Source organism: Zootoca vivipara, chromosome 7 (assembly GCF_965207765.1).
Source record: "Zootoca vivipara chromosome 7, rZooViv2.hap1.1, whole genome shotgun sequence".
Classification (NCBI taxonomy): domain Eukaryota; kingdom Metazoa; phylum Chordata; class Lepidosauria; order Squamata; family Lacertidae; genus Zootoca; species Zootoca vivipara.
Window position 1 is genome coordinate 23,839,646 of NC_142590.1, and position 24,387 is coordinate 23,864,032.

General features: G+C 40.3%; 1 protein-coding gene across 1 annotated transcript in view; it reads left to right on the forward strand.

Moving 5' to 3' along the window:
• Positions 1–24,387, forward strand: part of HFM1 (helicase for meiosis 1) — a 48,007-nt gene that overhangs the window by 16,005 nt on the left and 7,615 nt on the right. The window contains exons 13-30 of the mRNA XM_088673810.1: positions 506–549; positions 637–738; positions 1,639–1,784; positions 3,366–3,460; positions 5,458–5,591; positions 9,742–9,789; positions 12,237–12,317; positions 13,107–13,198; positions 14,630–14,736; positions 15,679–15,726; positions 16,311–16,408; positions 16,506–16,637; positions 17,814–17,899; positions 19,625–19,708; positions 20,938–21,095; positions 21,178–21,281; positions 22,495–22,647; positions 23,745–23,840. Coding sequence (XP_088529936.1) covers positions 506–549; positions 637–738; positions 1,639–1,784; positions 3,366–3,460; positions 5,458–5,591; positions 9,742–9,789; positions 12,237–12,317; positions 13,107–13,198; positions 14,630–14,736; positions 15,679–15,726; positions 16,311–16,408; positions 16,506–16,637; positions 17,814–17,899; positions 19,625–19,708; positions 20,938–21,095; positions 21,178–21,281; positions 22,495–22,647; positions 23,745–23,840 — 1,808 coding nt within the window. The remainder of the gene's footprint in view (positions 1–505; positions 550–636; positions 739–1,638; positions 1,785–3,365; positions 3,461–5,457; positions 5,592–9,741; positions 9,790–12,236; positions 12,318–13,106; positions 13,199–14,629; positions 14,737–15,678; positions 15,727–16,310; positions 16,409–16,505; positions 16,638–17,813; positions 17,900–19,624; positions 19,709–20,937; positions 21,096–21,177; positions 21,282–22,494; positions 22,648–23,744; positions 23,841–24,387) is intronic.

Consider the following 24,387-nt stretch of genomic DNA (forward strand, 5'->3'; position numbering starts at 1 on the left):
ATTTTCAACAAGGTTTTCCTAGATGTATATCCCTTCTGGAAAGCAAAAACATGTATTCACTGACCCTTGCAATAAGGACGGGCAGGCAAAAGAAGAAGATGTCGCTGCATGAGAAGAGATATGAGGCAGTAAAAACAAGAGGAAAAATCATACTCATACTCCTTCACTGTCCTGAATATGATTGTTTGTTCTTCATGTATGATGAACTCCAATAGCATAAGACAGTTGTATAAACCAGGCATCCCCAAAGTGCGGCCCTCCAGATGTTTTGGCCTACAACTCCCATGATCCCTAGCTAACAGGAGCAGTGGCCAGGGAAGATGGGAATTGTAGTCCAAAACATCTGGAGGGCCGAAGTTTGGGGATGCCTGGTATAAACAGTTCAAAGGGTTTAAATGATGGTATAGATGATTACTCAAGCAAGAAATATGTGCAATTGCTATAGATGGTTTTTGCATGCCATTTTATTTATTTTTAATTGTGATACACACACTCTCTGTTTCAGATTACAAAAGTCTGCAAATTCAGTAAAAGAAGCCAGGCTGAGGGGTATGTAGTGTATACTAATTGCAGAAAAGTTAGTGTATTTGTCCCAAGATGTTCTGGTAATGTTTTGGGTCTGATTTTCATTTATAGATCTCTTGACCTATGGAGTAGCTTATCATCATGCTGGAATAGAGGCATCTGATAGAAAAATCATTGAAGCAACTTTCAATATGGGAGTCTTGCCAGTTCTTTGTGAGTACAAAGCATACGAGAACAAACAGGGTAGATACCATATTGCAGTAAGAGGGATGGGGTTGCAAAAACCCAATTTGTGACCATTTGAACAATAATGTTCATAGAGATAATACTAGTTTGAGAAACAATTGATAAAAGTGAACAGTTCCACGGAGTCTGGTGAATCTGCATTTTTAAATGTGTGTTGGTGGCCATCTCCACATCTTGCGGAAACAAAATTTTAAAACTCCTTCATTTTGCCCATCCTAAGCTGCCACTACTCTGTGCTTGGGTGACCCTGAATTGTAATATTTAGGGAAGTTTTAAATGACTGATGTTTTAATGTATTTTTAACCTTTTGTTGGAAGCTGCCCAGAGTGGCTGGGAAAACCCAGCCAGATGGGTGGGGTAGAAATAATAAATTTATTATTATTATTATTATTAGGGAGAAAAATCTGTACTACTTTTTCTACACCATGCATAATTTTATACACCTCTCTGATGCCCTCTTTACTTGCCCCTTTTCTAAACCAAGAACCTTTAACTTCTGTAACCTTTCCTCTTAATGAAGCTACAGTATTTCAACCCTCTGATAATTTTAGTTGCCCCTTTTCTGTACCTTTTTGAGGCCTACAATATCCTTTTTGTGATGCAGTGACCAGAAACATACATAGTATTTCTAGTGTGGTTGCACCACAGACATCACAGAACTTTCAAAAATGTTATGGGTGGGGAGTCAAAGGAAGCATGTGACAACAACCAGTTTTTAGATGTTCATGTGTACATGTAATGAGAAAGAGAGAGAGAGAGATGAATGGATCATTTACTGGGAATAGCCAGAACACTTCAGAATTGTACTTCATGTCTGTTGCTTTATAAAACATCCAAATTCTTTGAAAAACATTTAAATGTTTGCAGTTACTACAAGTACACTTGCTATGGGTGTAAATTTACCAGCTCACCTGGTTGTTATAAAATCAACAATGCATTATGTTGGAGGAATGTTTCAGGAATACAGTGAAACGGACATTTTGCAAATGATTGGGCGAGCAGGAAGACCTCAAGTAAGTTGAATCTGTTATTTAAGGCCATATTTATTATAATCGTAGCAAAAGTTGCCATGCACTTACAGAGGCAATGTTACAAAAATGTTAAGTGAAAGTTTTTTAGTTACAGTTGCTTGTGAAGTTTTTGTTTGCACAGTAGAGTTTATTGCTGAATAATTAATATAGCCTTGTTTACTAGGAAATGTAAAGTTGATGCTACTGGCTTCAGTTTGCTAGCTGAATTAGCTTCCAAGTTATTTATTTAAGAAATATCGACCAAATATCTTTTTAAAAAAACAACCATCCCAAATCTACAAACAAAATCAAACCTAAACACTCTCCTACAAAAACCAACAATTCATAGGATATTCCACATTTATAAACGGTATAAGTTTTATGAACCTTTCTTTCTTTCTTTTGATATACTGGATCCACATCTATGGGAAACAAATTTAATAAATACAGAGGCATACCGAGGAGTTGGTGAAACCGGTCCCCGCTAGTGGCACAGGCATGCACAAAATTCACCTATTAGACTATGGAGTGTATGACATACTGTATAGTATTTGTGTGGTGCTGCACAGCCGCTGTTGTGGCGAGATCAGATGTGGGAGAAGCTTCCTGTCCTCCTTGCACTGCAGCTCAAAGCCATGTGTGGTAAAGTGATTTCTTACGGGGGGGGGGGGGGAGGCACCAATACAGTTCCTTGTGCAAGGGACCCTAGGTAGCCATCTCCGTAAACAGGGTTCTGTGGTCCCGCTCCCACCCTCCCCAAAACTTGAAATGCAATGAGCAAGACACACAAAATTAGTTGGAAAGAGGCCAGGATCCCTTTCATTTTCAAGGCTTTTGTTGATAATTTGTTGACCACCCCTACCTGTCTGGAGCAAGACTTGCCCTCCGCCTTGCATACTAGGCTCTGGGAAGGTCGTGCGAGAGCCCTCTGACAGGCCCTTGTGCTTACTTCCCAGAAGCTAGTAAGTAAGGTGGAGGGCTTTGAAAGCTATTTCTGCAATGGATTTCCTCATCTATCTATCATCTATCATCTACCATCTATATCTATCTATCTCTATCTATCTATCTATCTATCTATCATCATCTACAGTCATACCTTGGTTCGTGAATGCCTTGTGACTTGAACGTTTTGGCTCCAGAATGCCACAAACCTGGAAATGAGTGTTCTGGTTTGCAAATGTTCTTTGGAACCCGAACATCTGATGCGACTTCCAGTTGAGTGCAGGAAGCTCCTGCAGCCAATCAGAAGCTGCGCCTTGGTTTTTGAACGTTTTCAGAAGTCGAACTGACTTCTGGAACGGATTTCATTTGAGAACCAAGGTACGACTGTATCTATCTATCGGCCATACACCTAAGGTTATGATCGCATAAGTAAATTACGCATAAGTGGCGGTCCCACTCTAAAAAAAAAAAAACCAAGCAGATAGGGATACCCTCCTGCCCATAATTTTGATCTGGCTAAATATTTCAGTGATTGAACTTCACGTTAGTTGATAGTCCTATATTTTTCACTGCCATAAAAATGTTTCATTACTGCCTACTCGGTTTAAAGCATTCTTCTATATATATATATTTCCTCACCAGTTTGATACAACAGCCACAGCAGTTATTATGACAAGGATAAGTACTAGAGACAAGTATGTTCAGATGTTAAATGGTGCAGATACAATAGAAAGCAGGTAACTTGAGCCATTTTTCTGTTTGCTGTTGGAATTACAGTCTAAAACACATTTGTTTATCTTGAAGAAATTTATCTGATGGATCATGAAGATAGGCCTGTGGGGAAGCTAGAAAATCTTTATATTCCCAGCATGTGGGAAAATACTAATCAACAAGACAAACAAAAATCCACACCAGCATTTTCCTCGATTCTTCTATAATAATCTGCATAGAACGGAAGCAATTTTGTGTTGCAATCCTTCATATGGTTATACCGATATGCGTCTAGGTCCCATTTATATAATTGTGTGCAGCACTGCAGTGTTTAATTTGAAATTAGCGAACTAGAAGAATAAAATAAACACAAACACCTTTTTCTCTCTAGAAGGGCAAAGAGCAGCTTTAGGGATGATAGGATAGGGAGATATAGATTTGGAGACAGAGTCTAGATTCTGAGCCCCTTGTGCCTGCTTTTAATTAAAAATTAAAATGCTGGGAGAAAAGCTGAACAGCATGTGTAATTTGCTTAGGATTGCACTCCTATAATAATTTCAGGTTTTTGTGTAATTACTGTTGCACTTAAATTTTGGCAAATCAGAAGCATCCTAAATTAGAATTCACAGTAAAAATGACATTGCATTAATCACTTTGACTCAACATAGACAATATGTGTGTGGAAACCTGTTTCCACACACAGAGCTCTTTGCTGGAGCTGTACTTTGCAAGTCCATTTGGATGGGAAATCCCAGCTCTTGGAGGCACGTATAGTATCAGACAGGGGATCAGACCATCCCTTAAGGGTGCATGTGTGTTGATATTCTTGTAAACAGCAATGAACATTTAACCTAATAAGAGAACGAAAATACATTTAACTTAGGCTTTCTTAAAACTTTCTTATTGTATTGTTTTACTATTGAGAGTTCCTAGGATTAATTTTCAGTGAAATGAGTGCTATCTGATTGGTGCCCCTCAGCTAATGGATGGCTCATTGATGTGGAAACTTGCATTGTTGAATTAATGCTCATCAGTGATTCACACACCCCCTACCCTAAATCTGCTGTGGAAGGTTGGGAACCCTTCAAAGCAACATGCGAGATGAAGTGGTGGACTGTAGAGGATGAGTGGGGAATCGCTGAAGGTTGCCTTGGTTCCCTGTTCTGGAGCTGGTGGACTCCGCTAAAATGAAAGAACACTGGCCTGATCCTGCATGGCTCTTCCAAACAGTCATCTAGTCCAGCATCCTGTTCTCAGAGTGGCCAACTAGATGCCTATGAAGAACCTTCCATCAGTGAAGAGGCACCAATTGTATGCAACCCTTTAGAAAAGAGCTTTCCAAACTGTGTGTGCAACACATTCATGTGTTGCCTGCAGTCTAGATGGTCGGGCAAATGCTCCCCGTGCTCTATCTGGGGCTGGAAAGGAGTTAAGTTTAACCTCTGGTTTTTCTAGTAAAACTGAATTACTGTATTGCGAAATGATGCCTGTCTAAAAAGTGTGCCACCAAGTTGAAAAGTTTGGAAAGCTCTACCTTAGAAGCAATAAAAGATCTATTGGCCTGGTTGGCAACTAATTCTTAATAAGGATTATAATTTGTACTGAGCAGGAGCTGATGGGCCAGCAACATTTGCTGTGCCCACTGACTTGCTCCCATGTTAAATAAGGCTCAAGCAGATACCTTCTTTAATTGCTTTTACCCAGCGTGTAAAGCAGCAGTGTGAGTGTGTTTTGTGGACTTCTTTGCTTATACATCTTCAGCTGCCATCTCCCATACTCTCATGGGAGTGAGAAGCAGAAGTGCATAAAGGTAAAAGAATTTATAGAGCCTCGGCATAATAGAGGAGTGTGGTGATTCTTGGAATTGAGGGCTATTCTAGTAGCCAGATGGGAAGATGGAGGTGATGGATTTTGCCCCCAAACCTCTAGTTGCCTAATCTATTTTAAGAATGCAATGTACTGCTTGCCACTGGAAGACTTTGGTACGTTTCATTTGTATGCATTTGCTTTCTGGTTTTCTTAGTCTGCACACACATCTCATTGAACACTTAAATGCTGAAATTGTGCTCCACACCATCACGGATGTGAACATAGCTTTGGAATGGATACGATCAACTTTCCTTTACATCAGAGCTTTGAAGAATCCAGCTCACTATGGTTGGTTCCTCTTAAAGTTTTCTGGACTTCAGTGTTCAATTAAAATATGCTACGATTTGGTGTAATAAGGTCTGTTGCAATAAAATAGTCACATCTTGGGAAATAAATTAGGTATATTGAGAAATTACAGGAAAGATTAGTGGCATATTCTTTTGTCTTATATGAGTTCTCATTTTCAGTAGAGATTTTGGCAATGAAAACTTTTGAAGCCTTTTCATGAGTTGTGCTCAAATCCTTGCTACCTCATTTTGTCATAATCACATATACCAGCATCATTGCATTTGTCTTCCTAATATGCCCCCTTTTCAAGTTCTGTGCATATCTTATAATAACAGAGCCTGGAGTTCTCTTAGCGCTTTCTGATGAATGTCAAGACTTTAAATTTCCTGTGTTAATATTTGTCTCTTCAGCTAGCTTTATTTTATTTTTTACTTTATCCCTTCCCTTCCCTTCCCCTCCCCTCCCCTCCCCTCCCTAGAAAAGAGAGATTCTCCTGGTAGGCTATTGTGCCATGGAAGCAAAGATGGTTAGCTGCAAGAGGTCATCTACATCAGTGGTCCTCAACCCCCGGGCCACAGACCAGTACCGGTCCGTGGATCAACTGGTACCGGGCTGCCCAAGGAACATTAAATACAATTAAATTAAAATTATTAAATCAAAACAATATAAATAATCAACGCCCCCCCCCCCTCGGTGGGCCACAAAACAATTAACGGCCCCCCTCAGCGGGCCACAGTAAAATTATCAAACGTTGATTGGTCCGCGGCGATAAAAAGGTTGGGGAGCACTGATCTACATAACCTGTAGCTACTGGATGCCACATCCATGAGTACAGTATTAGCTTCTGTTTGGAAGAAACTGCAGAAGCCAGTAGATCAAAATCTGTCTGAGAAAGCCAAAAAGGACAGATACAGGCATAGTGGATGAACACCAGGGAGATCTAGCAACAAGGCTGAGGTAGTGGAGTAGAGCACAAAGATACTGTGGGATAAATCAGCTTCATACAACCAACATGCTTAACACTAATTAATGCATGAAGGGGTTAAGACCATAGAGTAAGCTTAGCTATGTCACTCCCCTTCACCTTGGAAGGAAGGATCACTAAACTCTTTGTTCTCCATTCTACCATGTGAACTCTACCAGTAAGGAGTGTTAGGATCTTACACACGAGTAGGACCCTGGCAGAGACACATGCCTAACTGGCATGTTCCCAACCTCAAGGTCGATCGTTCGGGAGCTTCAAAAGCTTTCTTCAGCCCGAACATCACAGCGACTGATGCCAAGAAACATCAGCACACTTGCGGATCTGCAGTTTGCGCAGTTGCGTAACAGAACTCAGCAACTCAGCATTTTGGCTAATCTACTTTTATTTACATATAAACACACACGGGGCACTGCAACATGGCTCCCTCTCTCTCTAGCATTAGGCAACAAAGAGAAAGAACAAAGGACAATAGTCCCACTTCATGGAACACAGTAACACAAACATCCTGTCTTAGTCACTTCCCACTCTGTGGAATCAAAACATACAGTCATGTGATAGACAACAATCCCATGACTGAAGACACGGGCAATGAATCTTCAGCAAGGAGGTCTAAGCTGGATATTGTGTGACTTAAGCAAGCCATATTTGTGTTTCTGTACAAATGATCTAGAAACATTTACCATTTTGGAACATAAGTTATACCAGTGTTTCTCAACCTTTTTTGGGCCACGGCACACTTGTTCCGTGAAAAAAATCACAAGGCACACCACCATTAAAAAAGTTAAAAAATTTAACTCTGTGCCGCCCTATATTATAATTATGACTGTAAGAAACACTTGCCAAATATTGCTTTCCGGCGGGTTAGTGGTGTGTATTGGCGGCCGCCAGGCTCGTTTGCACTGAGCTTTGGGAAAGAGGAGGAGATATATTGCTTTCCGGCGGGTTAGTGCTCTGTATTGGCGGCCGCCAGGCTCGTTTGCACTGAGCTTTGGGAAAGAGGAGGAGATATATTGCTTTCCCGCGGGTCAGTGTTGAGTATTGGCGGCCGCCAGGCACGTGACAATGTAAATCGCCCTTCTTGTCGCCGCACGTCGCGGCACACCAGCCAGCGTCTTGCGGCACACTAGTGTGTCGCGGAACAGTGGTTGAGAAACGCTGAGTTATACTACCTCTTTTTTGCTGCTGGTATTAGATGTCAGGGAAATCCTGAGCAAAAATATGTATTTACAATATTTCTGAAGCAATGGATGAATAACGTTTCAGTGTAGCAGAGGGAAACACATTCCACAGTGTAGAGTCAATGGTGGAAAATGCCCTGCAATATTCGGTAGGCTGTGGTTCCAGGAGTAAAATTTCCCCAAATGATCAAAGTGATCTTATAATCAATACAGGGGCAACTGGTCTCAGGCAACCTAGTCTCAAGTTGTTCAGGGCTTTGTAAAAAGACTTTGAACATGGCCCAGTAGCTGATAGAAACATAATGAGCACACAAAAAGGTGGTGCTGGCATTTCACCTCCACTTGTCAGTATGAAGTTGCAAGTCTGCTTTTAAAAGAAATACAATTCACATTTATTAACCACTGTGTGACAAATCACTTTTGTGAAGTAGTGTGTGGCATTTCTAGCTTTCTGTTAAATAGACTTGTTTTTATAGAGGATCAAAAAAGAACATTAAAATTCAGAAAAACATTTCCCATCAAGTGAAAAGAGATCTATTTCCCCCCTGAAGGCAGAGTTTCTGCTTCTGCACTGATCCTACTTGCTGTCAACACCACAGCATAAGGCATTCTAGGGTGTTCAGCACAGTAGGATCTCTCTGTACATGGAACATCTGCTTTTCAGAGCTGTGAAAGAAAGGAAAGAAGTGGTAAACGGAATAGTTGCTTTGTTGAAATGCCCTTAAATGATAGCAGTTAGGACATTTAGCACCTTTCTCTACATCTGTTTTCACACTGACTTTGATTCTTTCAAGATACACGTGAAGCCATTTTATTAGTAAATGGGAAAATAATCACAATAATAAGCTACTCCTTAAAACAAAGGTGCATATTCGTTATAGCCAACAGAATTGCAGGATGAAGATTTATGCAATTGTTTTCTTCTGATTTATTTATGTAGTAAGATACTGAAGAAATATCATTGGGAGGCAATAATACATTCTGCATTGGCAGATATTTTCAGCTGGAAAAACAAAAAATAAGGGTTTTTCTAAGCCTTTGCTTTCATTCTTATTCCAGCTTCTTATGCTGTGCGCTCATAAATACTCAGTGTATGGTATAGTTCATCCACACAAAAAGGACCATTTCAGAGCTGTGACAGGAGAACAACACCCCCCAAAGAATCCTGGGAACTGTAGTTTACCCCTCCAGGAGATACTATTCCCAGCACCCTTACAAACTACACCTCCCAGAATTCTTTTGTGGGAGAGAGGGATGTGTTTTAAATGTACAATATAATGTATATGCAACCCCATTCAGCCCACTTAACTCCAATTCCGGGTGCTAATTGAATATTGTTATCCCAGTTAGTCTATATGTTGGATTTGAGCTTGATTATATATCTGTGTAATATTTTATGTAAACAAAATTTTTGGTTTATGTATACAGTTTGTTCTAGCTGTTTTTATATATGTGATTCTTTTTATATGTGTTTATTGCATTGTAAATCACTTAGAGATGCTTCATAGGAAGTGATTCATAAATGAAATACAGTAAACAATAACAGCAACAAATTCAAGAAAGCATTATACCAGATTTGGGGCTTGAATACTGAATCTGTATAAGCACCAATATCTTTGAATGGAGCTTATAGAAGTCCTGGTTGAGTAGCACCCCACTTTTGGCCAAGCAAGAATCAGCCTACTACTAAAGGAGACAGAAGAAGACAGAAGAACGTATACAACAAATGCACTTTAGAAACATGAATAACCCACTAGGCACATCATGGCCCACCTGACACCGCGTTAGAATTGAAGAACAGTCGACCAGGCTATGGCCTTGGAGGCATCTTAAATCTCAATAGTTAACCTTTATTTCTCGTGGCTGGTAGCTCCCCATATATGTTAATTATATAAATATATTGATTTTAGATTGCTATTGCATATAACATCTGAGAGTTCTTACAAATTAAAGCCATAATTAAATGTAAATGTTTCCATTGATTAAGGTTTTCCAGCTGGATTGGACAGAAAAGGAATTGAAGCAAAATTGCAAGGTTAGACACTTTCCACCATGCTTGAAAAGACCGTGCATTTTACATAAGTTCCTATGTGATCTATTAAGCCTGTACATCCTTTCTTCTTTATACCATTTATCAGTAGCAGCTTTGTTCAAAGTTCAGGTAATACCGTGTTTCTCCTATTTTAAGACACGTCTTATATTTATTTTACTCAAGAAAAATAAGCATGTGGCTTATTTTCAAGGGATGTCTTAAAATACACTGGGGGAAGACTGGGGGAAGAAGGTGAAAGGCTGTAGCAGGTAAACAGGGCTGGTGAAGAAATCTCAGCCTTTTACCAGGGGACGCTGTGGCTTTAAACCACTCCAAGAAGTGATCGGGTGGGTTTCCTCCCCACTCTGCTTGAACAAACGTCTCCTCCCTGCTCCGTTGCCTCGCTTACCCGGGCTCCGGTGTCTGATTAAATGAGAAGGAAGTGTGGGAGTGAAGCTCTCCCTTTAAGAGGCAGCCTGCAAAGGCAATTTCAACAATTCGGCATTGCAGGCTGCCTCTTAAAGGGAGAGCTTCGCAGCCTTCACTCCCAAACTTCCTTCTCGTTTAATCAGACATCGGAGTGCAGGTGGGGGGGCAGGGAGGAAAAGAGGATCGCTGAAAAGGGGAGGGGGAGGAAGAAAGAAGGACGGGGCGGGGGAGGTTCGCGGAGGTGAGAAAGCGAGTGAGGCAACAGAGCAGGGAGCGGAAATCACAACTCCTCTTTCCTGGGAGTAAGTTCCATTGAACTCAGTGGTGCTTACTTTGGAGTAGAGGATGTATAGGACTGCCTTGCACACAATGACTTTAAAACTTTCAGCATTGCAGGATGGCATTCCACAGCCCTCGCTCTTCCCCTCTTGTTCACATAGGCAGACTGGGGATGCCGCCGCCGCAGCCAAACACCCATTAAAATCGGAGAGGGAGGAGGGGGAACCTTGAGAATCTGGGACCTTTCTCCCATCCCCTGACCAGAAAGGGAGGGCTTGTTTTCTTCTCTCTCTCTCTCTCTCTCTCTCTCTCTCTCTCTCTCTCTCTCACACACACACACACACACACACACACATTCACTCACTCACTCTTTCTGCCGTCTGCCTCTCCAAACCAACTCTTCAACCCAGAAATCAAGGGGACGGAGGAAGCCAGCGAGATCCTCGGACTCGCTGCTGCTGGCTCCTGGAGGCAGCCTGCCGGGTCGGCGCCCAGCAACGCCACGCAGAGCTCCCCAAGCCTCCTGGAGCCAGCAGCAGCAACAGGGCAGGAGGCTTGGGGCGCTCCGCGCAGCGCTGCTGAGCACCGACCCGGCAGGCCGCCTCCTCCTCCTGCCGCGGCCGTCGTGCTTGGTCCCGCTGGCTGGCTGGGGCGCTTGGCTTATTTTTGGGGTATGTCTTATATTTCTTCAACTCAGGAAAATCCTGCCATGTCTTATTTTGTAGGGATGACTTAAAATATGAGAAACACGGTACTCATGTAAGTTGTTAAATAATCTTTCCACCTGACTGACATATCCATCTAGATTCCATTTCAGATCTGCAGCTTTCCTCACAGCAAAGTAAGATGTAAAATGAAAGTACAGCCATTTTAAAAATGGCTGAGCTAGGCAGCAGATTACCATGTAAGGTCTTTACCATTTTAAAAAAAAGTTTAAGCTGGGCCTTCTTTGATTTGTTATTGTTGGCATCCATCTGTCTTGAGAAACAATGGAATGCACATCTGGAGGTGAAGTTAAACCACTGGAGAATGACAGTACCTGCTGTGGCTGCAGAAACCAGTAACTTGTAATTGCTGCCTCCCACCTCTCAGGGACGCAAGCCTGGGCAGTGTGTATGGAGGTCCTGGACTGCCCAGAAGACAAGACCCCCCTCTTGGCCTCACTGATGTGGTCCAAAGGAATACATCTGGCACCAGCTTGTCTACAGGAGATGGCAGAAGGAGGCATACAAGATGCCATCCAATCATCTTAGGGAGTCTACTATGGATTTATGTAGGGTTTACTCCTTGGCCTTTTCTTCTCCCAAAGATATGCCTCAAGGCAGCGGAGGTTTAGGACCAGACTTTTCCTTCTCCTAGATGGGCTACCTTCCCAGGTAGACGAGCCCCATCTGCCCCTCACTTCTTTCTGCAACATGTGCAGTAATCACCTTCTTGGCTGTTGGACCCACTATTATTATTGTCTGCTCAATCTGCAGGAGCCTGTCTTCACATGCAGGGGAAGTCCCTAACTCACCAAGGGTTTGATTAAAATATGTTAGTTGCTGAGAGCACAATCCAGCAAGTACTACTTGCCAATTTTAAACTTGTATTGATATCAATAGAAGAGTTAAGCGTGTTTAAATTTCATATCAAATTCCATGAGACCTAAAAGTGCTTAATTTTAGCTGGAACGTGGCCTTAGGCATGTACAAAACTTTTCCCCCTACGTGTACTAACAATTATTTCTCCTACATGAGCAGAATTATGTTTGAAGAACTTGACTGATTTATCTGCATTTGATTTGATCAAGATGGATGATAAACTCTATTTCAAGCCAACAGGTAATACTTAAATCTTACAAAAGTGAGAAGCTTAATTTTTTTAGTGTTTTTAGTGTAGAATGTTTTCTGGATAGGGCACTGCCTCTGTTATGGCTAGGGCCCTAGATATTTTAGGAGTTCCTTTCCTGTGGCCCCTTACGATTTCCACGATAAGTCAAGAGCAGCCTTTTGCTGGCACATCTATGTTGCAAGCATGTACTAGAGAAAATAGAAAATGGCTTCAAATCAGGTGCGTTAAGATAGTAAGAACTGGTGCCAGTAAATACATGCCCAATGGCTGTGGTTTAAAACGCATTCAGGATTAAATTGTCCCACTAGTGCTCAAAGTTCTTCTGAGGACTGTGGAGTTCAGCCACAGAATCAGTCATTAGGCAGCAAAGAATGTGAAAGCTGCATAATGCCCATATTGGTTCCCAAGATAAGAAATGGTCATTAAGCCAGACCAGACAGAACTGTTGATACTGCTGAAGTACATTGTTGGGAGAAGTGTCCCTCTGCCACTTCATGCTAATTTGAGAGCATGGAAAGCTCTTATGTCAGTTCAGTGATTTCATAGTTGTAAATGGGAACAATTTCTCCCTTTAATATTAATACTTGAAATTTGGTATCGGAGCAAGCCACAGTACTGTTGTTAAATCTGCTTAATGATGTGTTGTCTCCGCTCTCTAAAGGTGAGTAATTAAAAACTGGTAAGTCTGCTCAGGGTTATGATATGCAGGGAGAAAAATGGATGGAACACTACACCTGACTCACCAGAGTGCTAAGTGCTTTATATTTCTTTTCCTACAGAAACTGGACGACTAATGGCTTGGTATTATATTGCATTTGACACCATGAAGAAGTGTTTTACGATTCATGGAAACGAGACTTTACATGAACTGGTAATTTTGTTACACAAATGAAATATGAATATCATGAGCAGAAGGAGGAAAGGGTTTGTTACTGTTTCGTTAGCTCTTGCGCAAGCTGGTGGAAGGCTTTTTGTAGTGTAGCATCACATTGTACCCGGCAAATTGGATGAGGAGGGGAGGGTTGGCTGGGACTTATAGTTGCCGAGCGGACCTGAGTGAAGCCTGCCTCCCACAGGTCCGTTTGTTGAGCCATGCCCCCCTAAGGCCGCCACGGATTGGCTCTTTTGAATCAGTGGATTTGGCGGGAACCTGTGAGCCTCCATGGTGGCCAAGGGGGATGTACTGCACTCAAAGTAGCACGTTGCATCCAAGCAGCAAGGGAGGTGCTGCGTCGGGCCGCAACCACCGCTCACGATAAGCACGATAGCAACGATAAGCAACCATTCTGAAATCAGATGAGACTTTCTACTAGCAGAAGGGCACTTTTGGATCCCAGCTGTTCCATATAATCCCATTTTAAATTTATACTTTACATAGTCATGAATACTTAAATCTCATGAGTAAGCCTGAATCCAACCCTGTTCTGTTCCTTTAGGAATAGCGTTACTTGTTTTAGAATTGCAAGTTTTATCTGTTTTTATAATGGTAGATTAGATAGCTATAACTCAGCTTAGGACCTTATGGTGAAAGGTGGTTAACAAATCTTATTAATTAATTAATTAGTCCATTAATATTACCACAGTATAATATTTTATAAAAAGTTCCTCCTGCCATTTGCCTAAATCAGATATTGCAACACTTCCCAATTACAGTAAACTTCTTAAAATAATCATTGTATGTTAGTTTTGCAGTGGGTACAATCCCCCCCATCTTTCTCATTCTGACTCATTTATTTTTCTTTGCTTGTTTACACTGATGTAGTTCTGGCCTAGCCACTGATCACTCGTTGTAGTCTGTACTGTATATGCTAGAAATATATTGTAAAGGGGTGATTTCCTAACCAGGGACTCAGCTACATTAACAAAGAAACAGTGATTTGAAGGAGTTATAAACATGCAACACCAGCTGGCGCCAGAGAGCAGGAAATGTTTCTATGTGATTTTCCAGGGTTCCCCCCCCCCCATTTGCTATAACGATCTAATTTCTGACTTATTTATAGTGGGTTTTCCCCCTGTGTGTAGATCCACCCCAGGTTTCATACTACATGAACAATATGTGGTTTACACACTTTGGTTTGCATTTAGCTGTGCAATTGAACATTGAAGACCAAAGTTTAATCCTGGTTTGCAGTCTTCATTTTCAGGGCAACCCCAATCATACTTTTCTGGTTTGATTGTGCTAGCAATCCTGAAAGGCCTTATAAAGTATCAAAAGTAATACTGTTGTGCTTAAAATATAATTAAAATATTTAGAAAAGGCCAAGATGGGAGAATTTTGAATAAATGAAAGAAACTATTGCAGGTCACATTGATCTCCAGCTGCAATGAATTTTCAGACATCAAGTTAAGAACAAATGAGAAAAAAATACTGAATACTTTGAATAAGGACAAGAACAGAATAAGCATAAGGTACAAGGTGATATATTCAAAAAATAAAATTTAATTTTTATTTTAGACCACTGTTGCTGTCCTGCACACAGTTACATAGGTTTGAAAACCACAATTTAAAATATTACTAATTCTAGTTCCCACGGGAGATGCAAGAAGAAACTCCATGTGGTCAACATTTGGCTGGGTGTTCTGACAGGTATTACAATCCGCTTGAGAGCACCATGCCAACACCCTTCCTTTGCTGCTACCCCCACTCATTTTTCAGCAGTTCGGGAATTCATTTTGGAGCACCAAAGAAATAGCAAAACAAGGAAATTTCTCTAGTCTTTGTTTCCCCCTCATGGTGCAAGAAGAACCCTAATGCATGCTGGAGTGTCAACTGCTGTGTGGGTGGGTGGGTGGGAGACACACTGAAAGAACTGGACTCAGGTTGTGTGACTGCTTTTAGTTAGCACTTGTCCGAACCAACAGTTGCTACATCTAATTGACTTTTCTGCCCATGTGTAGGTTCTTCTTAGGTCTAGGGTATGAACTGTGGCTTAAGTTACTCTGATTTCAGCAGAACTTCATTTACGTGTACTTAAAACTGGCTTCTACAATTAGTGGCACAATAAGTCAAATGCAGTCCCAGCAAAGTGGCCCTCAGGTGCTTGATCATCCCATTGTTTGGCCCAGGCAAGCAGCAAAACCAGGAGCATTATAGAACCATTTATGGCTGGTGAGCTGCATTTGGCTTTGTGGATCTCTTAACTCTTCAGGCCTTCTGTAGGTCACTAACTAAAACAGGCATTTACATATCATTGCATGTGATAATTCTAGACATACTGTACATTGCTGGTAGTTCCTACAGGCTAGACAGTGTGTCACATTTGAAGCCATTGTTTGTCATTGGACCATTAAGATGGGTGTAAGGTCCCAGTCTTATGGAATGAAAATTGATATGTTGTGTTTCATATACAGATATCCAATGGAAGGAAAGATAAAAACAAGAGAAATGAAAGTGAATTGGTAAGCATTTAGGCTCTCCTATTTTAAAATAGAAATAGAGCAGCAACTCGCTGCTACTTAAGACAATGATAAAATTCTAGGTCAATTAATTCCTGTAGAATCACTTCTTTTTATATATATAATAATTTTCATTGAATTTTCAATTTTACAATTTCAAATAAACATTTTGCATACTTTAAAATATCTAATGACTTTTTCACTTTCCATGGTTCATTTTACATATTGTACATACCTGCATATTTAACCATTGCAATCAGTTTTCCACTTTTACATCCATCAAAAATTATTTACCGTACTCCTTTGAATTTACCTTAATGCTGCCAGTGTTTTCAGCTGTATACAGTTATTTTCCATATATTCAATCAATGTTTTCCAGTCTTCTTTAAACGTATATTCTCCTTGCTCTCTTGTTCTATATGTTAAATCTGCAAGTTATGCATATCCTGTAGAATCACTTCTAAGCTTTCTATATTATCTAGATTTTTTCCTGACCTTGATTTTATTCCCCCCTTCAGTAGCTGACATGACTGAAATGTTTAAAATCTGTTTTTTATAATTTGAATGATTCACTATTTCTTTTGCAGTCTTATTCAGGCACAGCTAGGATGCATTCCCATACAAGATTTCACATTGACACAAGATATAGGGAAGATTTTCAGAAATGGCATAAGGCTTACAAAATGTATGATAAAATATCATTTTTGCTTTTGGATTATTTAAAAACAGTCTGCCTTGTAAGATTCCCCTCGCCTCACCTGTATGTTTGTTTTCTTGTGCAGGGTTGTCTGAATTTCTGGCCTCCCGTCAAAACAACTTTATTGCATTATTAAGCTCTCTGATTTTAGCCAAGTGCTTTAGGTGTAGACTTTGGGAAAACTCGCTGTATGTATCTAAACAACTTGAAAAAATTGGTGGGTACTACAGTCAACAAGAAAGTACAATGTATAGTGAACTCAATTATGAAGTATAACACCTCATGCCCAATATTTGCTGCGGAATTCAAAGGGTCATATGGGGAATTTCTGCATCTTAGGTCCCATCCACACTGTATACCTAAAGCAGTATCATTCTCACTTTAAACAGCCATGGATTCCTCATAAGAATAATAGAATTGTATAGAGTTTGAAGGGTCATCTACAGTTGCCTGAGTTCCATGGGAACAGAGATTCACTGTTAAACCACTCTAAGAACTATAGCTCTGTGAAGGGAATAGAAGTCTGCTAACAACTTCTTAGAACCTTTAACAAACTACAGTTCCCAGGATTCCATAGCTGGGAGAAGCCACAACTGTTTAAAGTGTTATGATACTGCTTTAAATAATGGTGCATTACTGAGGCTTCTGACATGCCTAAGAAATTAGACCCCTTGACTTTTTCAAAAAGCTGACTCCCGGACATGGGGCGATGCTGCAGCAGTCTCTATTGTACACAAGAAGCAGCAATTAGAAAAGAAAACCAGAGATGCTTCAGTGTATAAACATATGCAGTTGAGTGTGCTCATAGCATCTCTTTGGATCCCAGTGTTTGCTTTTGGCCTGAGCGCAATTTGATATTGGCAAGAATTATACACTCAGAAAGTGGAAAAGGCGTATGTAACTAGATTAGGCATCCAATCCTTGGGTGTGAGCTCCATTGAGCGTAGTTGGACTTATGGTAAATATGCGCAGAATTTCAGTGCAAATCAGTCAAGTCAGCCCTTGTTCTAAATAGGCAGTAGTTTGATCTTTACCTCCTATAGCCAGAACTTTGAACTATGACTGGTGCATGCCAGCAACATGGCAAATTATAACAGAAATTCAGCAATCCATCTCTGAGTTCTCACAATCCACCTATAATTGATGGCCATTGCTTTAAGGTTTTCGTGTTTAATTTTTACTTCTTGCATAAGTCCACTCAGAAAATGAAACTTGAAGGTGAATTGCATCAATGTTTTGAGATCTATTTGGTGTAACCCTCTTCAAATGTATTTTAAATGCCATTTTATATTTGCTTGCCTTTGGTGAAGATAATGCAGTATTTGTAAGAAAATGCTGTTAGTAAAACAAAACAAAAAAACCACACCAATTAAGACTGTGCAATTTTCAACAGGTGTGACACTGTCAAGTGCAATGATGGCAGCTGGTCTGGTATCCTTTGAAAAAATAGAAGATATAAATGCAAGAGAACTTGAATTGGTATTTATTTTATAATCTGCCTATTTTGCAGTTTTGTTTAAAGTATGTTTAATTGGCAGAAGGGGGAAGCAATAATGACATCACAGAGGGTCAGTGGTTGATTGGAAGTAGGTTGGAAAATGAGCTTGGAGCAGAATGAGCGAGACCACTAGAGGTCAAAGAGAACAACAATTACCAGACCTTTAGAAGGCATCTCAAGGCAGCCCTGTTTAGGGAAGCTTTTAATGTTTGATGGATTTCTGTATTTTAGTGTTTTGTTGGAAGCCGCCCAGAGTGGCTGGGGGAACCCGACCAGATGGGCGGGGTATAAATAATAAATTATTATTATTATTATTTATTTATTTATTTATTTATTTATTTATTTATTTATTTTCTTGCTTCCACTGTGCTGTCATTGTTTGTGGTACCAAATAGAATCACTTGAACAAAAGACTGGTATGTGCTGATTTCTTTTGTAAGCATATATAAGGGCCCTGTAGATTGCAGTTATTGGAGGCTAGTGAAAAAGCAGGCTGTTTGTTAGGGCATTTTATCTTTCTATCCTTTCCATTAAATTTCAAGGATCTTCTAAATTAGCACCCGATGTCAGTAACAGACTGAATGAAGGTGAACAATCTGAGACTTAATCAGACACGATAGAGGCACTCTTGATCAGTCAGAAGGCAGATAAAGAAATAAGGGTTCAACCTGTGTTGGGTGGGGTTACACTTCTCTTGGAGACTCGTAGTTTAAGTGTACTCCTGGATTTTGCCCAAGTTTCAATGGTGTCCAAGTGTATATTTGCACAATTATAGCTCATGTGTCAGTTGCATTCATTCCTAGCCATGGTGACAAATCCCTGGGTTGCATCCTGATTGGACTACTGTAATGTACTGTACATTAGGCTGCATTTGAAAAATGTTTGAAAGCTTCAGCTGGTCTGGAACACTGCAGCCAGACTGCTGACTAGGGCTGCTAATGGAGAGCATGTCGCTGTTTTGTTAGAACAACTTTACTGGCTCCTGGTCCCTTTCTAGGCACAATTCAGAGAGCTGGTCATGACCTATTAAAGCCCCAGATAACTTGGGCTCGGGTTAACTGAAAGTTCATATTTTTCTTTACAAACCAGCTCAAGTGCTAAGCTCCTCGGGTAAGCACCTTCTCTTGGTCGCATCAACTTCAGAGGCACAGTTAGTGGTGACACAAGAAACAGCCTTTTCTGTGGCTTCTCTCTTATTGTAGAATTCCCTCTCTAGAGAGGTTAGATTGGCTCTCTCTGTTATCGGTCCACCGGCATGCTAAGACCTTCCTATTTAAACAGGCTGTTGAAAACTATCTGCAGGAGATCTTATTACTAGGCTGCTGTCTGAGCAATCAGTATTTTAATGGCTGTTATAAATGTGTTTTATTGCATTTTAACTGCTTTTCCCTGGTTTGTTTTTATTACTTTTTATATACTATAAAATATACTATATATAGTGTTATTTAGTATATGTAAGCTGCCTTCTATCCCAACTTGGGAGAAAGGCAGACAATCAATCAATAATCTAACATTTGTCAGCGAACAGTTTAATTAAAATATCCCAAAATAGTGCTTTTATATTTTGATGGATTATGGGGAAATGGTTAGCAATGATAATATCAGGGGGACAATCTTTCTCAAATCAATGCTATTTTGTATTAGGATGTTTGCAAAATCAATGCATGCTGAATTAATATGAACTCTTTCTGAAATAAAATTTCCAGATTTTGAATAGGCACCCTCCTTTTGGAAATCAAATTAAAGAATCAGTAGCACACCTTCCAAAATATGAACTTACTGTAGAGCAGGTAAATAGAATGGCCTAATTGCATTTTTGTTCTGCCCTTCACCTCCAAAACAGTTGTATAGAGAAAGTTAAATAAAACTGTATTCCTAAATTTCACAAAGATCGGTTCAGTTATTTAACTCTCATGACATGTGTAGTGCCCTGGATAATTACAAAGAAGGTCCTCAAGCTAAGAATTCCTAGGTTTACCGTGATTTTGTAGGAATGAAATGTGCTAACTTGGAGAGGAGGAGGAATAAGGAGCCTATAGAGAAGATCATATAATTATAAATTGGAAAAGTAAACCTAAGACATGTTGATTTTTCTGTAAGATTTTGTCTGCACCGTGGTCCCTGTTTCTTGTAATCTCTCATTTGTTCCATTTTCTGCTTGTGCAGATTTCCTCATGTTTGCAGTATACACATAGAAAGGAAACGACAGGGAGAATTAAGAAGCAAAAAATTAGGTGGTAGATCAATATTGGATTAGGCACAATACCTAGCTCAATACAATGGCAGCTTAGGGTAGATAAGTTTCTGGGTAGGACTCTCAGTTTCTCCCACAGCCTATAAACTGTCAAATAATGCCCTCTTGGAGGATTTGGCTGAACATGTGAGGGTTATGTGTAGGGGCAGGGATGCAGAAAGAAGCCCAGGACTCAATGTCCTTGTGCCAAGGCTCCTCTCTCAACTTTTCATGCTAATTGTGAAGGTCTGAAGGGGACCACTTCTGGGTTCAACAGAATGCATGTAGAAGCCGCTGTGCAACTGGGGACCTTGTCTTATCAGGATTCCTGATCAGGTAGAGACTTCTAAGCATATTGTCACATATATAGAGAGAAGCCCTTCTCAAACCTTCATGCTCAATGTGTAGAAGGCGCTGTTTTGAACTAACCATGGTGTGGTGTAGTCTGAACTATGGTTTAGGGAAGAAACCCAGGATCAGAAACGACCATTTGCAGTTGACTTGTTTCCTTAACCCTAATTAAGACTAACCACAGTACTGGATTTGCACGACAAAACAAATATTGGTTATCTGAAAGCAGAAGTAAACGTTTCCCATCTCCTTGTGGCCAACCTGGAGGAGAGGGGAATGGGGCATGTCAGAGCCCAACGCCAACCTTTATAACATTCAATCATACTTTAGCAGTATATTTGAATCCAGCCAATATATACAAAGTAAAACTGCATTTCTACATTGTGAAATAGGTGAAAAAGTAGTATTATTTTTAAAATATGTATCTTTTCCAAGCTAACAAAATACAGTGAAGCCGTAGCTGAAATTCTAGTGACGGTCATATTAAAGAACTTTGAACAGCTACAGACAAAGAGAACTGCCCCAGATTTTCACTATGTGACCTTAATAATAGGAGATAATGATAATCAGGTGGTTTTTAAGCAAAAGATTACGTGAGTATACTCAAATCATTTTAAAACTTTAAAAAATTGCCCATTTGTGCATATTTAATATCAGCATATTGATACTTTGCAGGGATTCCGCTTTGCTGAAAATTGGAAATTGGACTAAAAAGGTTGAAGTGAGAAGAGCTGTTAAGTCTGAAGAGCTTAGCATAAATCTAATCAGTTCTGAATATGGTAAGTTAATTTATGTGATGTAAGTCTTAAAACCAATTCTGTTCAAGTAAAACTGCATTCTATTTCTATAATATATTGCAAACTTAATAGGTTGGATCCAGACTTAGCTCCCTTGACTTAAAATTGCATAACTATGCTCTCCTTTTCTATCTGCTGCCTCACTGACTGATGTAACCAGTAGGAAGCAGACCACATTCATTTGACCTGTAGCTCCATTCAAGGGGTGGAACCATGGCTCAGTGATAAAACACATTAAGGTGTGGGAAGGTAAATTGCAAACGTCATGTTTGCATGTTCAAAATCAGCTTCTGAGCCAATGTTGTGGTGATTTTAACCTCTATATGATAAAACTCCAAAGCTGTCATGAGAATACTGGATTCATTTTGTTTCCACTGCCTTAAATACTGCTTTGTACAAGCTGTTTCAGTGATGTCTGCAGTATTTTCTGCTTGAAAAAGACTGTTCAGCTCACATAATAAATCAGAATTGTTGCAATTTTAGCATCTAACATCCCATATTTTCAAAAGTGAAAATGGACATGACAACTGAAATGGCCACAACTTTATTGATTTCAGATGTAGGGAGCTTTGGCATATGCATTGGGTGTGTATCCCTCTCGGCCCCCTGCTGGGGGTCTGAGGCATGACATGGTGTATTTGGGAAGGTGGGTCCATTGCAAAACACAGGTTTATGCAGCTGGCCCCCCAAATGCTAAGGAAAGCCCTATGGACCGCTAGCCTTATGCAACTGGCTCTTTGGACGGAGACTTCCCTCCAGACCCCTCTAACGGGGTACCCTGTAATCGCCGCCTCAGGATATGGGGTGGGATGAGTCACCACTTCCCTCCCTACACTAATTGGATGAAAAACTATAGGATTCCACCCAAGGCCTAAATCGCCAAAAATGGCACAGTGCCACGGAGTGAGTTGAGGGAGGCACCGCGTCGGGCCACAACCGCCACTCACACGGGAAGGAGGTAAATGGCCATTATATTTAGATGGTGAAGGAAAAACTCTGGAGAGTAGCTGTTGGTCTGACATCGGTCTCCTTTGCACTTGGGTCATAGCTTTCTTTTGGCATTTTAATCTTTCAATTTATTAAGGGAGCAGAATTATAGAATTACAGACATATTTGAAAACTCAATAAATCATACATACATACATACATACATACATACATACATACATACATACATGTATATTTTCTGCAACAGTTGGACTAGATATCCAGAAAAAATTTAAGGCATTTTATCTTGGACCAAAGAGGTTTGGAAATCAAAAGATGAGCGTACATGGAACATTAAAAAGTGAATGTTCATCCAATCAGACTTCCTCAGAAGGATCAGCAACAGCAGGGATCAGTAAAGGTAAGTGATAGTTCCATACTAAGTAACAGATCTGAGAGGCAGGGTTGGCTACAGTTGTATATATACTTGCTAGCAAATCCCAGTGCAATATTGCATAATGTGTGAATTGACTTTAAAATGTGGATTGCAAACAAATGAAAGTGCAGCATAATCTCCACCAACATGCTGGCTCCCAAGTCTTCTTCAGGGATGTTGGGACAAAGCCCTTATCCGCAGGGACTGATGCCCTGCTCCAAGTTTGCAGGAAACTAGAAACAATTTGGTGGGGGGTGGGGGTGGCGCAGTGCCTTTTTGATTGCTGCTCGGAGGCTCTGGGATGAGTTGACAAGAAGAAAAGCATCAAAAAAGAAATGCCAAGACCACCCTTTAAGCAGGCATTAGGGGGTATATCCGGGGAAGGTTTCTCTTTGTGTATACGTGCCTTTAATTGCTGGGTTTTTGTTCTGTTTGTGGCTCCTTAAATGTTTTAAATGGTATTTTACAATCTTTTGCTTTTAATTATTATAAGCCGAGCCCCATCTTTGTTTTAAGAGGTGGGGTTAAATTGATAAATAAATGAAATAGTTTTAAAGTAACGTACTTGATGGCACCCCATTTCTGAATGTACTTGTTTGAAAGTACATCCTGTTAATTTTAAATGGCATTTATTTACAGGCAGTTGGGATTAGGAACAGCTTTTCCAATGAAAGGCTCAATCACTGCAGTGGGACATTTATTGCCACTGAGTTGCAATAAATAGAATATTCATGCTCTATGGCTTTTATGGCTTTTCTTCTATGACATTAAACTTTAAAATAGTATAGGAACAAATATTAAGGATAGACTCACAATTCACTTTAAGTGATAGCAAACACACAATATAGGTTAACTGCCTCTGGAATTGCCTACCCTCTTAGGAAATTGACTGACAGGACAACCGACAGTTGACCATGATAAGTACATAACAACTGTTCTACACGTTCACATTTTCAAATTATGTCTATTATCACATGGATAATGTATGCTCTCAAAATCAACCAAGTTCCACCCCACTGCTATATGTCACCTGATGAACATCAACACAATCAATATTTTAAAATGCATATATATTACTTTAGGAGGCCCTCGTAGCCAAGGGAACCTCAGCACGAAGCATGGGAATAGGAAATGCAACCATCACTGCAAAAATAAGGAAATATGTGGACATGACTGCTGTAAGTTTCATCCATTTTGGGCGACCTTTACCTGCGAAAGGGAGGAGGATCCAGCCTTTGATGTGAGCATTGAAATGTGCACGGCTCTGCACACATCTGAACACTTTTATGAGCATAGAACATGGGTTTGCTGGAGACAATATCACAGGAAAGGATGTGGAGATTGTCTCACAAGTTCTTCTAGAATGAGTGTCGCTGCAAAACAATGAGGGATGATGGTACAAGGGATATGGCATATGCAATTTATTCTGCTTTTATAAAACGAATAACCTTTTTTTTTTTTACAAAATATATGCTTTTGGTTTTTTAAAACATAAATATATATTAGAGTGATCTTTTTAGGGACTTCTGGAGTTTTTTCTCTTCTTACCCCAGCATGAGCTATGCTTTGGTGCTGCTGACCCCCAATGCCGTGCATCACTGCAATTTACTAAGAGCAGGAAGGACAAGACAATAGGAACCTGGCGTGGTGCAGGTGCAGCAGCAGAGCCAATCTGATGCTCCTCCTGCTGCAACCCGCCACTGAGGCAACACTGTGCTGAGCTTC